The 19,964-nt window shown below is 35.4% G+C and overlaps 1 protein-coding gene across 4 annotated transcripts in view; it reads left to right on the top strand.

Annotated features, from left to right (window-relative positions):
* Positions 1-19,964, top strand: part of LOC143665410 (uncharacterized) — a 105,871-nt gene that overhangs the window by 54,004 nt on the left and 31,903 nt on the right. For 3 of the 4 annotated variants that reach the window (XR_013166945.1, XM_077138735.1, XM_077138734.1), the window contains 2 exons: positions 3,664-3,784; positions 17,499-17,539. Coding sequence is in view for 3 of the 4 variants with exons in the window: in XM_077138735.1 (XP_076994850.1) it covers positions 17,529-17,539 (11 nt within the window). In the remaining variant the exon portion in view is untranslated. Of the gene's footprint in view, positions 1-3,632; positions 3,785-17,498; positions 17,540-19,964 lie in introns of those variants that run through there. The other variant, XM_077138736.1, reaches the window with a different exon arrangement.

Genomic DNA, 19,964 nt, shown 5'->3' with positions numbered 1-19,964 from the left:
TTGTCAAATTTTATCTGCATCAGTTGAGATAATCATGTGGGTTTTTTTGCTTTAATTTACTGATATGGTATATTGCATTAATCAATTTTCTTATGTTGAATCATCCTTACCTACTTGGAATAAATCCCACGTGGTCATGGTGTATAAATCTTTTAATGTGATGCTGGATTTGATTTGAAAGACTTTTGTTGAGGATTTTTGCATCATATTCATTAGAAAGATTTGTCTGCAATCTTCTTTTCTTGTAGTATCTTTGTCTGGCTTTAGTATGAGAATGATGTTGGCTTCATAGAATGAGTTAGGTAGCCTTCCCTCCTCTTCAATATTTTTGAAGAGTTTAAGCAGAAGTGGTACTAATTATTTCTTGAATGCTTTGTAGAATTCATGTGTGAAGCCATATGGACCTTTCTTTTTTGGGAGCTTCTTGATGACTTATTCAATCTCTTTACTTGTAATTGGTTTGTTGAGGTCATCTATTTTTTCTCAAATCAATGTTGATTGTTCATGCCTTTTTAAGAAGTTGTCCATTTCATCTATGTTGTCTAGTTATTAGCATATAGTTGCTCATAGTATTCTCTCATTATCTCCTTTATTTCTGTGGAGTCAGTGGTTATGTCTCCTCTTCCGTTTCTGATTTTATTTATTTGCATCCTCTCTCTTTTTCTTTTTGTCAACCTTGCTAAGGGTCCATCAATTTTATTGATTTTCTCAAAGAACCAACTTCTGGTTTTGTTGATTTTCTTGACTGTTTTCATGTCCTCAATTTCATTTATTTCTGCTCTAATCTTTGTTATTTCTTTCCTTTTGTTTGCTTTGGGATTAGTTTGCTGTTCTTCCTCTAGTTCTTCCAAGTGAACAGCTAATTCCTGATTTTTGAACTTTCTTCTTTTCTTCATATAGGCATTTAAGGCAATACATTTCCCTCTTAGCACTGCTGTTGCTGCATCCCATAAATTTTGATATGTTGTGCTTTTCAAATTTTCATTTGCCTCAGATATTCACTAATTTCTCTTGTAATTTCTTCCTTGACACACTGGTTGTTTAAAAAGAGAGTGTTGTTTAGCCTCCATATATTTGTGAATTTTCTAGCCCTCTGCCTGTTATTGATCTCCAACTTCATTCCTTTATGACCCAAGAAAGTGTATTGTATGATTGAATCTTTTTAAATTTATTGAAACTTGATTTGTGACCCAGTGTATGTTCTATCCTTGAGAATGATCCATGAGCACTTGAGAAAAATGTATATCCTGCTTTTGTGGGGTGTGATGTTCTGTAAATGTCTGTTAAGTATAGTTCACTTACTGTATTGTTCAAATTCTCTGTTTCTTTATTGATCCTCTCTAGATGTTCTACCCATTGATGAGAGTGAGGAATTGAAGTCTCCTATTATTATGGTAGAGGTGTCTATTTCTCCCTTCATTGTTTTAGTGTTTGCCTCATCTATTTTGGAGCACTCTTTCTTAGTGCATAAATATTTATGATTGCTATGTCTTCTTGTTCTTCCTTTTATTAATACGTGGTGTCCTTCTTTGTCTCTTTTAATTGTTTTACATTGGAAGTCCAATTTGTTGGATATTAGTATAGTTACTCCTGTTCTTTTCTGATTGTTGTTTGTATGAAACAGCTTTTCCCAACTTTTCACTTTCAACCTATTTTTGTCCTTGGGTCTAAAATGAGTCTCTTGCAGACAGTGTATAGATGGGTCCTGTTTTTTAATCCATTCTGCCAGTCTCTGACTATTGATTGGGGAGTTTAATTCATTGACATGTAGTGTTATATCTGCAAAGGTAGTAATTTCTTCTAACATTTTGCCTTTTAGATTTTATATGTCACATCTACGTTTTTTTCTCTTTTTACCTTTATTGATAGTCTTCATTTCTACACTCTTCTCCACACCTCTCTCTCCTGTCTTTTCCTATCTGCCTGTAGTGTTCTCTTTAGTATTTTTTTTGCAGAGCCATTCTCTTGGTCAGAAATTCTCTCAGTGATTGTCTGAAAATGTTTTAATCTCCCCCTCACTTTTGAAGGACAGTTTTGCTGGATATAGAATTCTTGGTTGGAAGTTTTTCTCTTTTAGACTCAAATATATCACATCACTGCCTTCTTGCCTCCATGGTTTCTGCTGAGAAATCCATACATAGTATTATTGGACTTCTCTTGTGTGTGATGGATTGCTTTTTTCTTGCTGCTTCCAACATTCTCTCTTTCTTGTTGACAGCTAATGATCTGACTAGTAATTGTCTTGGAGTGTGTCTGTTCTATCTAGGGGGCAGTTAAGTGCTGAGACAAAGAAAAAGAAAAAAGGAAAAGATCCTTTTCAGAACAGGACCCCTGCTTCTCAGGTTTTGTCGAGTCAATCAAGAGCTTAAGTTGGTTTGTAGCTCTATGTATCTCCAGGTTCTGTATGCCCCACTTTTTTTAGGGTCCAGCCCTTTTCAAGTATTTTGTGCTGTCTGACTCAAAAAGCCTGTGTCCCCCCCCCCCTTCAGCCTCACCCCCTCTCTGCCAGGGCAAAAACTCCTATTACCTTTATCTCTTATTCCAGGTTTATCTGAGCTGGGGACCTATTTTCAGTAGTCAGAATTTGTTAATTAATTCTGAAATTGGAGCTTGACTGAGTAAGCCTTTGCTACTAGTTAAGTCTGTTTCCTTTCCCCTCAGGGAACCCGGCTGCCATGCACATGGGGCAGGGGTGCTGGTCTGCTTGGGGGGCTCACAGTTCTGTGTAGGATCTCAGCCACTCCAACTTGTCCAGACTGGTGTACACTGTGGGTATAGTCACTGCTGTGGCCCCAGCACTTGTTCTGTACTGTTCCTGGCTATTTACTAGCTGCTCTGGAGGATGAACTAGTTTCCACACCTCACTAAGCTGCCATCTTGCTCTCTCGAATATTTCTTCCTTTTCTTTCTCCAGACTTTTAGAAGAAATACCTAAGTTCACAAGAGTTTGTTCATATCAACTGCCAATTGATAGACTAGGGGATCTCCATTTTCTGATTCCTTTTTTTTTTTTTTTTTTTTTTTACATGGGCAGGCACCAGCAATCAAATCCAGGTCCTCTGGCATGGCAGGCAAGCTTTCTTGCCTGCTGAGCCACCATGGCCCGCCCTTCTGATTCCTTTTTATTATCTAATTCCAACTTATCATCATCCGTGTAAATGTCTCTAAATTGATCAGGCAAATTTATATTCTTCAGTATGATTTCATGTAGAGATTGTACCTGGCTTTCTTTATCCTGTAGAATTTGTTTTCAGTCTTGCATTTGAGTGCTCAAGCAGTTTTATTCATTCCTTCAATTCTCACACCCTCTGTTGTGATCCCAAGTTTCTTGGGCAATCAGTTTTGGATTATCCTAAAGGCGAGTGTTTTCATTTTTAGCATCCATTATTACCTTTAGAGTTTTTCTCCATTCATATGAGATGCTGTTGAGATTTCTTGTGACAATCATATGAGATTGGATGAAGTCTGCTGCCTTGAAGTGTAAGGTAAGTCACACTTCTGCTGAAATTAAAGGTACCACATCACTTTACGATGGTGTGAAGCCACAGGCAGACAAGTGCCACATGGCAGGATAGTAAAGACGCAGAGTCTAGAGGCTTCATATGAATGTCTGTCAACACAAAAAAGTTAAGGGGGCACATTTTTCTGTTCTTTTCCCAAAAGGTCTGCTGCGTCCTTGAGTGAAGAACTGTTCAGATTTGAATTGAGTGCTGCCAAACACAGAATCTGCAGTTGTTAGAGAATACCACACAGGACTGATGGCTGTGTAGGCTGGTGACACCAGGTAAGTCTTCTCAGTCTTTTTGATGTTCTTCAACACAGGCAAAAACAAGTTCAGCTAGTTCTTTCTGCCTCCTAACAATATGTCAGCAATTTATTGTAAGAGCAACCATAGTAGCACATACCAGGATCTTCCAGGGAAACCTAGACACCTTGTTGATGATGAGCTTGAAAATATACAGGAGTACTGGTCAGAAATTTTTTGGAATGCCCTCCAGCTGAGTTTCACCTGATGTTTTTCCTGTGAATATGCTACAGTGTTTTTGTGAGGAAGATCACCGAGATAAAGTGCCTTTCCCGTCACTGCTTATGAAGGGTTTTTACTCTCAAGATGACTTATCCCTGTGGATATTTACCTTTATCACCTAGCTAATGCTTTATTTGTCAGGTATCTCCTATGCAAAATTACTCTTTCTCCTGTGATCAAACTGTATGTACATTTTGGAAGGAAGTCATCATCCACAGGCCCCCTTAAGGAGTGGAGAGCTCTCTTCCACCTCCTTGATGGATGAATGCCTGTTCTAGTTTGCTAGAGGCTGGAATGTGACATACCAGAAATGGAATAGCTTTTAAAAAAGGGAATTTAATAAGTTGCTAACTTACAGTTCTAAGGTAGGGAAATTGTCCCAATTAAAGCAAGTCTCTAAAAATGTCCAAATTAAGGCACCGAGAAGAGGTTACCTTCACTCAAGAAAGGCCGATAAAGTTCAATATTTCTCTCTCAACTGGAAAGGCACATGGTGAACATGGCAACGTTTGCTAGCTTTCTCTCCAGGCTTCTTGTTTTATGAAGCTCACCCAGGGGTGTTTTCCTTCTTCATCTCCAAAGGTCTCGGTGCGTGGGCTCTCCTGGTTCTTGTAGCTCCAGCTTTTTTCCAAAAAATGTTTTCTCTTTTAAAGAATTCCAGTCAACTAATCAAGACCCATCTGGAGTGGGTGGAGTCACAACTCCATGGAAGCCATCTAATCAAAAGTTAATAGACACATTTGGGCAAGTTACCTCTTGGTGGAGATAATCTAATCAAGTTTCCAACCTGTAGTAGTGACTAGGGAGAAACAGCTGCTTCCACAAGATAGATCAGGATTAAAACATGGCTTTTCTAGGGTACATAATCCTTTCTAACCAGCACAGTACTTATATCAATAAAATGAAATTTTTTTAGTGATATTGTGGTTTGAAGTTTTATGTACCCCATAAAAACCCATTCTTAAATTTAATCCATTCTTGTGAGTGCAGACCCATTATAAATAGGACTTTTTGATAAGGCTATTCAGTTAAGTGTAACCCACCTCATTCAGGATTAGTTTGAATGCTCCTACTGGAGCCTTTATAAATAGAGTGACTAGACAGAGAAAGAGAAAACCACAGAAGCCAGAAGCTGACATCAGGAGAACTTGGAAGAGAATGGAGAGACCAGCAGATGCTGCCATGTACTTTGCCTTCTGACAGAGGAACCAAGGATCACTGGCAGCTTGTCTTGTGGAGGAAAGAATTGACCTGATGACAACTTAATTTGTATTTTCTTTTAGCTTCAAAATCATTAGCTAATAAATGCCCATTATTTAAACCAACTATTTCAATGATATCATTTAGGGAACTCAAGCAGATGGGATAGTTCTACTCTTCCCCATGTGTTCATGAGTGTAATCATTTAAGTCAGTCTGTTTGCTGCATATTCATCTTTAGTTTGGATTGTAATGCAATTGCTCATGATATATTTTATTACTCAAATTATTCCAGCTTTGGCTACTGGGAGACCCTTCAGTAAGCTCTTCTTTTGCACATATTTATTAATGTGTTTTTGTGAGTGTGTGTGCATGTATGCGTGTTTTGTTCTGGTTTTTGCTTTCTTAATTCCTTTTACTTTAATTTAGTTTTTGGCACTAGAAGATTCTCCAAGATTGTCTTGTCCATGTCCTTCTTCATTCCTATAATCAGCCATTTCTTGAGGGAGAACTGGTTCCTTTTATTAGGAATAACATTAAAAATTTAGCTCTTGGAGCTTAGCAGGTGTATCTTTGTATCTCCACCCTCTCAGGTGACAGTGTGAGGAAATTCATGTAGTTATACTAAGCTGTGTATATAAACCTAATTTGTATAAACATTTCTATATGAAGCAGTCTGTTTTAAGCTAATGAGGAGTTCATACCTCTGTCCCCAATTTTAATCTATCACCAAATGGATCATTCTAGCTTTCTCCTATGATTTACCTATAACCTCCCACTTGAACAGTGGGAAACTTGTTTCCTACCATCCCATCTCTTGAATTGAAGTTCTATTCCAGTTTACATAAGCAGTATCCAATTCAGCAAGAACTTCATCAGAGTTCATTGCCTATTCATAGTTACTTTTGTCCATAATCTTACAGATTTCATTTATATCAGAGTTCCTTAGGTCAACACACTTTCCTTTCCCACTTGCAGTATATTTGTTTCATATATTTGTAATACATTTAGATCCTTAAGTCATATTTGAATTACGTCTCCCTCAAATGATTTTTTTTAAGTTTACTTGCATTAGGAATTATTTTTTGTGCTGTAAAATTCTGCAGGTTTCCACTTGGAAATTCATAGTGGCAGGTATCCACCATTCCACATCATATAGAATGCTTCACCTGTTCAATCTTGTACCCTTCTACCATGAATTTTGGCAACCACTGATCTTTTAATCATCTCTGTAATTTTTCTTTCTTGTACAATGTAGTGTATATGGTTTTATCATGCAATATGTAGCTTTTTCCAACTGGTTTCTTTCTCTCAGCAATATGAATTTGAGATGCATCCATGTCCTTATGTGGCAAAATAGTCCTTTGCCTTTTATTGTTGAATAGATTCCAAGGGCATGGTTTTCCCACAGTTGGGTTTTCTATCGCCCGTTGAAGGACATCTTGGATTCTTCTAGTTTCTGGTCACTAAAAGTAAATCTTTCTATAAATATGTGTGTGCTGTTATTTTGAATGTATTCATTACTGATCAAAGAAAGTTGGTTAAATACCTAGGAGTGTGCAAACAAAGTTGAGTAAATACCTAGGAGTGTGACTGATGAGTCACATGCTGAGATAACCTTGACCTGTAAGAAATGCCAAAATGTTTTCAGAAGTGTCTATATCATTATGAATTCCTCCAGCAGTGAATGAGATTTCCAGTTGTTTCACATCATCCCTAGTAAGTGCTTTTGCCTGTTCTTTGGATGTTAATCATCCTAATGGGTGTGGGATGTCTTTTGTTTTAAGTTGCTCTTCCATAATGACAAATGATTTTGAGCATCTTTATTTGTGCTTACTTGCCAACTGTATACTTAATTTGATGAGGTATCCCTTTAGTCCTTTACCCATTTTTAAATCGGTAATTTAAAATTTGTTTTATTTTTTGTTAAACATTGGTCTTTTCAATATTTTCCTTTATATATATGGGTGTGTTTTGCAAAACTTTCTCCTAGTGCAAGGCTGAGGTATTTATATTCTGATAGTAGGCCTTCCATAAAGTAGAACTTTCAAATATTTAAGAAGCCCCACTACTGCTTTTTCCTTTCATGACTCATTCTTGAGATGCTGCATATAAAAACTCAGCAGCAAACCTAAGGTCATGTAGATTTTCTCCTCTGGTGTCTTCTAAAATTTTAATAATTTTACTCTTATACAAAAATCTATAAACTATTTTCTGTGAATCTTTGTGTAATATGTAAAGTTTACGTCTTTCTTTTTCTTTTCGTCCAGTTGTTCCATCACACTTGACTCCGTTTGCATGGGTCTATGTGAAGAATGAATGCTTTTCCATTTTCTGTGTGCCATGGTCACACTCTCTTAATTTATGCAACTTTAATTAAAAAATACTTATAAAAATATTGAAATCAGACAATGTGTATTCCTCAATATCCTTCTTCTTAAGAAATTTGTATGCTAATTGAGGATTAGAAGCATTTTGTCAATATCTACAAAATATCTTGCTGGAATATTTATTCAAATTGCATTGACTTTAGCGATTGTTGTGAACAACTGACATCTTAAAAATATTGCACCTATCCACCATGGACAAGGAATATTTCTCCATTTATTTAGATTTTCTTTGATTCCTTTCAAGTGTTTTATAGTTTACAAGATCAAGATATTTAAATATTTTGTTAGGTTGAATCCAAAGTAGTTCATTTCCTGTTTTTATAAATGCATTTGTTAATTTTTTCTTAATTGTTTTTCATTGCTGGAAAGGGGAAATCATTTAACGTCTTTATACTGACCTCGGGCTTTGTTTCTTATTCTCTCTATGCATTTTTATCAAGAGAACTGAAAGTTAGCCCGGTTTTCTTTAACTTCCAAATGTATGACCGTGAATAATATGAATACTTAATTTCAGAGTCTGCAGGGGAAGGGGGTGCACCGAGCTTGCAGTGTGGTGCGCCTGCTGGTCAGGAGAGGACGCCCGATTGCTTTCTTTCTTTCGTTTATTGTTTTGTACCCAGATGAGCCTCAGACCACTCCACGAAGCTTCCTGTTGGGTGGGTGAACTGTCTTCACCTCCTACGGACGGACGTACAGGGAGGCGCTGCAGTTCTGAGGCAACCCAGCCTCGTGCACAGTGAATAAAAACACTTCCTGTTGCTGCACCGATGCTGAGCAGGGGATTTCCTGCGTTTCTCTGAGATCACTGAAAAATTTCTTAAACAGGAGTACAGTACCTTTCATTTTCTGCCCTGTTCCCATTTAGTTTCTTCTTTACTTTCTCCTGCAATACTGTAGCTGACAGGCAAGTTTGCATTAATTGAGGACTTTGATGGCTGGAAATCGTAGCGTGTTCTAATATTTTAATGTTCCGAGTCATTTCTGGTGAGAAATTCTGCTCGAGTCAGGGAGTGGAAGAAAACACACAATCCTAACATGCATATACAAAAGTTTGGTTTGATAAGTTTTGGCGAGGATGGTGCCTGATGGGCCGTATTGAAGCCCAAGGAGAAAGGGAAAGTGCGGGTCCCAGTTGGCATGTTTTTATTGATTTTTAATGGCCATTTTTCCCTGCAGTGTTAAAGTAGCTAAAATCTATTGAAAAATTGAGAACTGTTGAAAAATTGAAAATAAAAATAATTTTAAATTAAAAATTTTAATTATAATAAATCCAATATTTACTTTAATTTTTTTGTGAGTGAAAATGAACTGATCAAAAAAATGTTAATTTTACTGTCTTGCCCCTCTCCTTTTCAGTTAGCACACTTGAAATATTTAACAATTCTCTTCAACCAGAAATGTTACTAAATAAGTTTTCTTGAATGCTGGCTTCCTAACATGTCTTCCCCAGGCCCCCAGTCCTTTAATGTGTGTCAGCAGTTTGGTACTTCTAGGTTACACGTCTTGCACATCCTTGGTTAAATTTCTTCCTAAGTATCTTGTTCTTTTCCGATGGAATTCTAAAAGAAATTGTGTCATCAATTTCTTTTTCAAATTGTGTGTTGTGAGGTGTAGAAACAGCTGATTTTTAAATAACTTTGCTAACTATATTAACTTTCACAATAATTTTGTGAATTTAAGCTCATTTATTATTTGTAAATCAGATCATCTTGTAGTGGAGATAGTTTTACTTTTTCCTTACTGATATGGAAGCTTTTTCTAGGCTAAAGGCTCTGGCTTAATGATGGATAGCAGTGACAAAAGCAGGCATCTTTGATTTATTCCTGATGCTGTCAGGAAAGCTTTAAGTCTTCAATATTGAATATGATAGTAGCTGTAGATTCCTAGTTTTGTTTGTTTGATTGATTTTAAAATCATCAAAAGGTATTGGATTTTGTGAAATAGTTTTTCTGAGGCAATTTTTTCATAGACTTACTTGTCATCTGTATGTCATCTTGGTGGAATGTCTGTTGAAAATTTTGCCCAGTTTTAAATTGGATTGTTAGTTTTCTTACTGTTGAGTTTTAAGTGTTCCTTGCGTATTTTGGATACATATCCTTTATAAGATATGTGTTTTACATGTGTTTCCTCCCAGTCTGCAGGTTATCTTCTCACTTTTTTAGCAGTGGCTTGCCAAACAGAGTTTTTTTTTTTTTTAATGGAATCCAACTTTTTTTTTCTTTCACAAATTATGCTTTTGGTATTGTGTATAAAACTTCTCTCTGTTCTGTTCCAATGATCTGCTTGTCTATTGCTTCATTATTACCACATTGTTTCAATCACTATAGCTGTAAAGTAAATTTTTATTGCTTAATTTTTATATATTGAACCACTCATGAATTCTTGGAACATAAAAGCATCCAAATCGGAAAGGAAGAAGTAAAACTTTCATTATTTACTGATGACATGATACTATACCTGGAAAATCCTGAGAAATCTATGACGAAGCTTCTTAAGCTAATATTCTTGAGCTTTATTCTTTCTTAAAAGAAAGGTGGCGGGATATAAGATTAATATGCACAAATCAGTAATGATTTGATACACAAGCAATGACCTAGCAGAGGAGTTAAGGAAACAATTCCATTCAAAATAGAAACAAAAAGAATCAAGTATCTAAGAATAAACTTAACTACGAATACAAAGGACCTGTATTCAGAAAACCACATAACATTGCTAAAAGAAATCAAAGAAGATCTAAATAGGTGGAAAGACATTCCCTGCTCATGGATAGGATGGTTAAATGCTGTTAAGATACCCAAATTGATCTACATATTTAACACAATGCCAATCAAAATTCTAAAAACCTACTTTGAAGACTTGGAAAAGCTAGTTACCAAATTCATCTGGAAGGGAAAGAGCCCTCAAATAGCTAAAAATGTCCTAAAAAGAACAAAGTAGGAGGATTAACACTTTCTGATTTCAAAGCTTATTATAAAGCCACAATGGTCAAAACAGCATGGTACTGGCACAAGGTATTGACCAAGGAAATAGACTCAAGAGCGTGAAAATAGACCACCAAGTCTGTGGTTAACTGATCTTTGACAAGGCCCCTAAATCCACTGAATGGGAACAAAATAGTCTTTTCAATAAATGGGCATGGGAGAACGGGATATCAAAAGCCAAAAGAATGAAAGCGGACCCTTACCTTATACTCTATACAAAAATTAACTCAGAGTGGATCAAAGACATAAATATAAGAACCACTACCATAAAACTCCTAGAAAAAAATGTAGGAAAACCTCTTTAAGACCTAGTATTAGGAGGTATCTTCCTATATTTTGCAGCCAAAGCACAAACCACAAAAGTTAGGATTAAGACATGGATTTTTCTGGGGTACATAATATTTTCAAACCAGCACAACTCATTTAACAAATTTTCTTCATTGATCAGTGTTTATTAATCATTTTGTGTTTTGTATAATTATCTTCTTTCCCAAGTTTCATTATTTACAGAGTATCACTAAAAAAGAATTATTTTTTTGTCTCAGGTAGGACACAGAGGTGGTGCTGTTTAAGAAAAAGAAAGAATAGAAATAGCAACAGTGACAAGAAAGAATAGTAACATCTTCCAAATAATTTCAGCAATTCTTGTTTTAATCTTTCTGGGGAAAAATAACAACTAGGCAGAAAATCATAATTCCATTTTTGAAGAAACCATTATGTACAGTTTGCATTATTTGTGTTGCACATTTTATCTGAACTAAGAAATCCTGATAAATGTCTACCAGGTAAAAGATATGATGAATGAGAAGTGTCGTAGAGGAGCTCAAATTTTATTTGGGTATTTTATTTCCTAAACATATTTTCTGTTTGAAATTTCTGTTGCATGGATGTAATGTTTGTAAAAACAGAAATTATTAATTTTTAAAGTAACAGAAAAAATTCTACATAAGTATCAATTTACCAGCCTCCAAATAAACTAATCATTTTTGTAAAGAATAATAAACTTTGTGATGATTGGGCTCTTCTGGTATACTAAAAGTAATCAGAAAGCTAAACAAGGATAATTTAAAAAAACATGTGCTAGGGCAGGCCACGGTGGCTCAGCAGGCGGGAATGCTTGCTTGCGATGCCAGAGGACCTGGGTTCGATTCCCAGTGCCTGCCCATGTAAAAAACAAAAAACAAAAAAATATGTGCTAGTATATGTACATTTTAAATGAAATGTGCTCAAATACTTATATTTTAATGAGGAAAGAATTCAAATACATATGCAATATGCCTAAAACTTTTTGTGTTCACAGTCAGACACTATCAGCTGGGTTGTATTTATATTATATAAGCTAACTTTAATGTGTATCCAGGTACATTTTTTGAGGATATGACATGTTAATTTTTATTTTTACATTACTATGATTTTAAAGTTATAGAAACATTGGCATATTTATTCCTCTCTAATAGAAATACTCTGTCAAACTGTGTAACACACAATTCACTCATTATTTTACTGAACAATGACATATCAATCATTTACTCTGTTCCTGCTATTTGCCAACAGTTACTAAAAATTACCAGAATAATACACTTTTTCTGTTTTCATGGAACTTAATAGTGAGACAGTACTTAAAACTATAAGCACAAATGTAATTCAAGACAGAAAAAGGGAAGTGCCTAAGCAGATGTGTGGGATGGACCATCAGCTTTCACTGAATTGTGAAATCACAAATGCTCCTGAAGGATAAGCAACAATTTCACTAAGTTCTTGTTAAAGAACTGAGGGTGAATAATCCATAAATACCATAAATGCATGTGATGTTTTATCAGTAATTCTAATAATTTGAAATTTAAAACTGTGCAAACACAATTCATCATCAAACGTGGCTGAACCAGCGTTGCAAGTGCTGTTTTCCAAAAGGCTTCTAGGATTTTTATCCCAACCTGTGCATGTCGGTTTCATTTTCTCGAGTAAGACCTGCATGAAGAGAGGACGTGGGCCTCTTCAGTCTCACCAGCATGAATGAGTTTAGCTTTTTAGAGCTCTCTGAGCTACTAGAGGTGCTAATACTAACACTCTCCTTGAGTGGTAGTTTAGGCTGTCATCTGTCAGGTCACCTTGCTGGGGAAATACCATTCTCCTGGCCCTTGGAAGTGAGAAAAAGCCGCACACTTCCATGCGTCACTTCTTGGCAAATTTGTCTCTCGTAGACGTGCTCTGCCCATCAACTATTATTCCCAGGATGCTTGAGAACCTCCTGACTGAGAAGCAACGTATTTATGGTGTTGGGCTTTATTTCTGGAGGCGCTGGCAGGGACAGAGGATGTCCTCCTCACCATCATGGCTTAGGGACCGCTATGTGGCCATCTGTTTCCCTCTTCGCTACACGCTCATCACTGTAAAGGAACACTGTGCCCAGCTAATGGATCGGACCTGGGTAGCAGTCTCATCACTCTGTCTTGCTCGCAGTGTTCACATTCTACCTGTAAATCCCGGCGGGTGAACCAGTATTATTGTGACATCCCAAGAGTGGCGACCCTCTACTGCTCTTCCATGGGTGTGGCAGAGTTGATTGCTTTAGTGGTGGGAGGTATCCTGGGTACCAGTACCTTTCTGATCACCTTCTTCTCTTCTGTCTGTATCATATCTACCATCCTAAAGATCTGCTCATCCAAAGGCAAGTGCAAAGGCTTCTTCATGTCGCTTCCCACCTCCATGTTGGGTCTGTTTTATGGCGCAATAGTATTTATCTACCACATCCCTCATCCTGTGAATACTCCATCTTGCTGTATGTGATTATCACCCCAAGTTAAATCCCATCATCTACGGCTTGAGAAACACAGAGGTTAAAGGATCGATCAAAAGGTTTTACAACCTTAGAGCAGCTAGAAATACAAAACTAAAATTGTGGAATTGAAACCCATACCAAACTCTGAAATCTGTTCCACAACTAATTGTTGCACTGAGCTTTGAAATTTATTGCTTTCATGTAGATATGTTATTTAAAGAGAAGGAGGAGTATAACAGCAAAGACAGGATTTAACAAATGAGTATGACTGCTGAATCATATTGATGTTTCTGTTGGTCTCCAATGTTGTGGAGCAGCTAGAAGAAGTAAAAAAAATCATGGAGCTGTAACCCATACTCATACTTGGAAATTTATTGTTTCTTTATATATATGTATATATATATATATTATATTTCACAATTAAAAAAATGAAAAAAAGGTTTTGGGTCAGATAACATGTTCACAGCAAGCATAATATTGACAGAGGAGCTTACTTAACACTGCACTGTGATTGAATTCAATGGAAGAATTGGAAGAATTTCATAGAAAAAAATTTATATCTAGATATCTATCTATATAGTACCAATACTTATGTGTATATAGAAATTTACACATGTACCAAGCACATGCATATACTTAGATCCTTAGTATTGTCTCTATGCATACAACCATCTCTAGCTCTATTTCTATTTGGAAAATAAAACATCACCAACCAAAAATAGCATTTTGGGGGGGCAAACAGAGAACTGTTAAAAATTGTGTACGTGGTATAAGGGGCCTGTCTGAAATTGGTTTTAGGGGTCTGTCTTAAGTGAATATTGGGTCTGTCATCATGTTACCTATATCCATATCCTTGGCGATAAGCATACCTGTGTCTGTATACCTATAACTAAACCTGTTCCTATACCTATACCTATGCCCATATCTTTACCTATGTGTATATGTCATCAAGATCACTTATACTTTTTATTATTTAGATCTGTATCTGCTTTTATTTCTATTTCTTCATCTATATAAAACTATGTGTAGGTTTTCCTCTTAATTTCCATACCTTTATTGCCTATCTGCTTATATTCATATGCCTTCTTAATATTCTCTTCACTTTTCCTCTTCAAATTTGGTTTCCATTCACTCTGAGTCTCACCACTTTCCCCCTTTTCCTGTGATCACATTCTTTCTTGTTTCTACCTGTCCCTCCAAGTACAGAACTTAACATTTCTGTATACCTGATTTTAGGTATGTAATTCATTTGAGTATATTACAATTATTTTGTTGTCAACACATTCAAAAGTATCATCTTCTACCACATACAAAAACACATGTATCCTTTTATAGGTTACCAAAATTTAATCATTTTTAGCAATTTTTCCTAGTTACTTAGTTTAAAAGTGCTAAAATTGGGCTTTGCTATTTCTTGGAGTTTAGTACTTGCATTCAGTGTGAACAGAAAGCTGTATCTTTACTGTGATTACTCAGCATTTTCGCTTGATTTTCTCACCTCTAGAGAACAAAAGGATCCCTTTGGATCACTGCATATATTATACAGAATTTTAAATCAACAATAATGTGTAATCTTCTCCATTATATACTTCAACCCTGTATATCTATTACTTCCTAAAATATTGTCCCCAGTGTGGTGATCCCATTTATTAATGTTCCAGTATTAAAGGCAATATCCACCTATTTTGGATCTCCTCAGGTGACTTAAAGAGCTAAGTGAGACCCCAATTGAGAGCCTGCAAGGAAATAGAGACCTCAGTCTATAAAGAGCGAGAATCTGCACTATAAACTTATATGGACTAATTTATTTAAAAAAATCAAAAGAATTTAAGTAAAAATGAACATTTAATAAAAGAGATCTTTCCTTAATAAACAAACTTTCAAGATGTAAAGATAAATTGAAATCATACCAATAATTTTTCCATACAATAATAGATTTAAATGACATATATATAAGAAAATAGGATGAAGAAGTTCTTTAAACACTAGGAAATTATAAAACAGATTCCTAAGCAATTCATGGGTAAAGTTGAAATATAAAGAGAAATTATATTAGAGACCAACAATATGAAAAGATAACATAATGTGGCATATCCAACTAAGTTCTTAATGGGAATTTATTATATTAAATGTGTATATATTTCCATCAACAGTGGATAAGTGTGCTTCTTTCTCCATATGCTGTCCAGCACTTGTTGTTTTCTGTTTTATTGGTAATGGCCATTCTAGTGGATGTGAGATAGTATCTCATTGTGGTTTTGATTTGCATTTTTCCCTAATAGCCAGTGAAGTTGAGCATCTTTCATATGCCCTTTAGCCATTCATATTTACTCTTCTAAGAAGTGTCTGTTCATGTCTTTTGCCCATTTTTTAATTGGGTTGTCTGTCTTTTTCTTTTTCTTTTTTTTTTTTTTGAGGAGTTTGAGCAGGATTGGCTCTATTTCTTTCTTGAGCGCTTGGTAGAATTCATATGTGAAGCCATCTCAACCTGGGCTTTCTTTTCTTGGGAGCTTCTTGATGAAGCTATCTCTTTAGGTCATCTGTTTCTTTTTGAGTCAGTGTTGGTTGTTCATGCCTTTCTAGGAAGTTGTCAGCTTCATCTACATTGTGTAGTTTATTAGCATATAGTTGCTCATAGCATCGTCTCATTACTTTATTTATTCCTGCCAGGTTGGTGATTATGTCTCCTCTTCCACTTCTGATTTTATTTATTTGCATCCTCTCTCTCTCTCTCTCTCTCTCTCTCTCTCTCTCTCTCTTTGTAGGGGGAGAGGTCAGGCTAGCAAAGTGTTCATCGATTTTTATTGATTTCCTCAAAGAACCAGCCTCTGGTTTTGTTGATTTTCTTAATTGTTTTCATATTCTCAATGTCATTTATTTCTGCGCTGACCTTCATAATTTCTTTCCTTTTATTTACTTTGGGGTTAGTTTACTGTTCTTTCTCTAGTTCTTGCAAGTGAACAGTTAATTCTTCGATTTTTGCTCTTTCTTCTTTTTTATATAGGCATTTAAGTCAATAAATTTCCCTCTCAGCACTGCCTTTGTTTCACCCCATAAATTTTATGTCAAATCTTCATTTGCCTCAAGATATTTACTGATTTCTCTTGTAATTTCTTCCTTTACCCTCTCATTGTTTAAGAGTATGTTGCTTAGCTTCTATATACTTGTGAATTTTCTGGCCCTCTACCTGTTATTGATTTCCAGCTTCATTCCATTATGGTACAAAGAAGTGTTTTGTATAATTTCAATCTTTTAAAATTTATTGAAACTTGCTTTGTGACCCAGCATATGGTCTACCCTTGAGAATGATCCATCAGCACTTGAGAAAAATGAGTATTCTGCTGTTGTGGGGTGTAATGTTCTTTAAATGATTGTTAAGTCTAGTTCATTTATTGTATTATTTAAAATCTCTGTTTCTTATTGATTCTCTGTCTTGCATTCTATCAATTGATGAGAGTGGGGAATTGAAGTGTCCAACTATTATGGTAGAGGTGTCTGCTTCTTCCTTCAGTGTTGTGAGTTTTTGCCTCATGTATTTTGGAGCACTCTGGCTTGGTGCATAAATATTTATGATTGTTGCATCTTGTTGAATTGTTCTTTTTATTAACACATAGTGTCCTTCTTTTTCTCTTGTAGTTGTTTTACATTTGAAGTCTAATTTGCCAGATAGTAGTATAGCTACTCCTGCGCTTTTCTGGTTGTTGTGTGCATGAAATATCTTTTCCCAAGTTTTCACTTTTGTCCTATTTTTGTCCTTGTGTTTAAAATGAGTGTCTTGTAGACACAATATAGATGGGTCCTGTTTTTTAATCCATTCTGCCAGTCTATCTTTTGATTGGGGAGTTTAATCCATTAACATTTAACGTTATTAATGTAAAGACAGGGCTTTTCTTCTGCTTTTTGTCTTTTGGATTTTATGTCATATTTGATTTTCTTTCTTTTTACCTTTACTGATAGTCTTCACTTTTACACTCTTCTCCATTACCTCTCACTCTTGTCTTTTCTTATCTGCCTGTAGTGCTCCTTTTATGATTTCTTGAAGAGCCTGTCTCTTAGTCACAAGTCCTCTCATTGATTGTTTGTCTGAAAATATTTTAATCTCCTGTTCATTTTTTTTTTTAGGTGCATCATCTGGGAATCGAACCTGGATACATGTACAGAAGGTGAGCATTCTACCACTGAACCACCTTCTTGGGTTTTTTTTGTTTTTTTGGTTTTTTTCTACTTTTTTTATTGTATAATATAACATATATACAAAGTAAAGAAAGAAAAAGCAATAGTTTTCAAAGCACTCTTCAAAAAGTGGTTACAGGATAGATCCCAGAGTTTTGTCATGGGCTGCCATATCATCATCTCATATTTTTCCTTCAAACTGCTCCAGAACATAGAAGCCTAGAAGGAATAAATTTTTTTATTATCACAATCAACCTTTTTTTGTGTGAAAAATAATATATATCCAAAAAAAAACAAATTTCAAAGCACAGCACAACAATTAGTTGTAGAACAGATTTCATAGTTTGGCATGGGTTACAGTTCTACAATTTTTGGTTTTTACTTCTAGCTGCTCTAAGATACTGGATACTAAAAGAAATATCAATTTAATGATTTAGCAATCCTATTTGTTTGTTAAACCTTATCTTCTCTGTATAACTCTGCCATAATTTTTAAGTGTTTCTGTCTCACTCTTTAGGGGTATTTGGGCTATGGCCATTCTAACTTTTTCATATTGGAAGGGGCTTTCAATAATATGGGGCAGGGAGGTGGAACTATCTGATGTTCTGGAGAGGATATGCCCTCTAAGGTTTCAGGACTTATCTGGCCCAGGGACCCATGTGGAGGTTGTAGGTTTCTGGAAAGTTACCCTAGTGCATGGAACTTTTGTAGAATCTTATATATTGGCCTAGGTGTTCTTTAGGATTGGCTGGAATGCTTTTGATTAGGAATGGCAAGTTATGGCAGATATTAATGTCTAACTGAAATTTGCATAAGAGTGACCTCCAGAGTAGCCTCTTGACTTTATTTGAACTCTCTCAGCCACTGATATTTTATTAATTACACTTCTTTTCCCCTCTTTTGGTCATGGTGGAATCGTTGATCCCCCCGCCCCCCCCTTATTTTTTTAACATGGGCAAGCTCTGGAACAGCAGGTGAGAATTCTGGCACTGAGCCACCAGTGCAGCACCTTCCCCCTCATTTTTGAAGGACAGTTTTGTTGGGTATAGAATTCTTGATTAGCAGTTTTTCTTTTTCAGAATCTTAAATATATAGTACTACTGCCTTCTTGCCTGCGTAGTTTTTGCTTGGAAATCCACACATAGTCTTATTGAGCTTCCCTTTGTATGTGGTGGATTGCTTTTCTCTTGCTGCTTCCAGAGTTCCTCTAGTTCCTCTCCTCAGACGGATTGCTATAGCTCTGATCTCTGGCTTCATTATTATTATTGTTATTATTATCCTAATTTAATGATTAAAACTGATATTGAAGTGAAAATACAAATACAGAAGAGACTAAATAGAGTTCATTGAATTTTCCCATTTTTTCAGTTTAAGTTAACATTTTAAAATTAAATCCTGGTAAAAGCACTCTCTTTTTGCTGTATATTCCATGGATTTTAATACCTATTTAAATTCTTGTAAAGACCACCAAATTAGGATGTAGAATACTTTCCAAATATTCCCCACTGTTACTCTTTGACAATCATACTAACCTCCCACTCTAATCTCTGGCAACTACTTTTTGTTCTCAATCATGATAGTTTTGCCTTTACAAGGTCATTTGAACAGAATCATACCGTATGAGACCTTGTGTCTATCTGGAGCTTTTTTGTACTCAAAATATTGCAATTCAGATTAACCTAAGCTTTTACATGTATCAATAGTATATTCTTTTTTATTGATAAATAGTATTATATTGTAGATATGATCCATTGTTGGTTTATCCCTTCTCATGTTGTGAGACACTGGGGTTATTTGCAGGTTTGGTGATTATAAATAGAGTGACTCTAAATAGATAAATACTAGCTTTTACATGAACATAAATTATCATTTCTCTCACATAAATACCCTGTGGAATAACAGGGTAATTAGACATATGTTATTAGAAACTGACAAATTTTCCAAAGTTGTTGTACTATTTTACATTCTTATACTGTGGGAGAGTTCCAGCTGTTACATGTCCCTGGCATATTTGATATCATTTCATATATTATTTTAGCCATGGTTTCTCATTAGTTTACATCTTCCTTTTCATAATTGCTGCTGCAGTTGAATATCTTTTCATGTGCTTATTTGCAATCATTAATATCATGGTGTCTGTATATTTTTAATTGTGTGGTTTATTTTATTCCTCTTAAGTTTTATGTGATCTTTACGTGTTCTGGATGCAGGTATGGATACAAATATGTGATTTGCAAATAATTTCTCCCAATCCATACCTTTCTTTTCATGTTTTTCTGAAAACATATTTTTAAAATAATTTAATGAACTACAAATTTTTCTCCTTTATGATCTGGAGCTTTTGGTGTCATTTCTATAAGCAGTTTGCCTAAACTTAATCATGAAGAATTTCCTGGGTTTTTTCCTTAAAAAATT

Source organism: Tamandua tetradactyla, chromosome 21 (assembly GCF_023851605.1).
Source record: "Tamandua tetradactyla isolate mTamTet1 chromosome 21, mTamTet1.pri, whole genome shotgun sequence".
Lineage (NCBI taxonomy): Eukaryota > Metazoa > Chordata > Mammalia > Pilosa > Myrmecophagidae > Tamandua > Tamandua tetradactyla.
The sequence above is the reverse complement of the archived record's forward strand: the minus strand, read 5'-3'. Positions and strand labels throughout refer to the sequence as shown.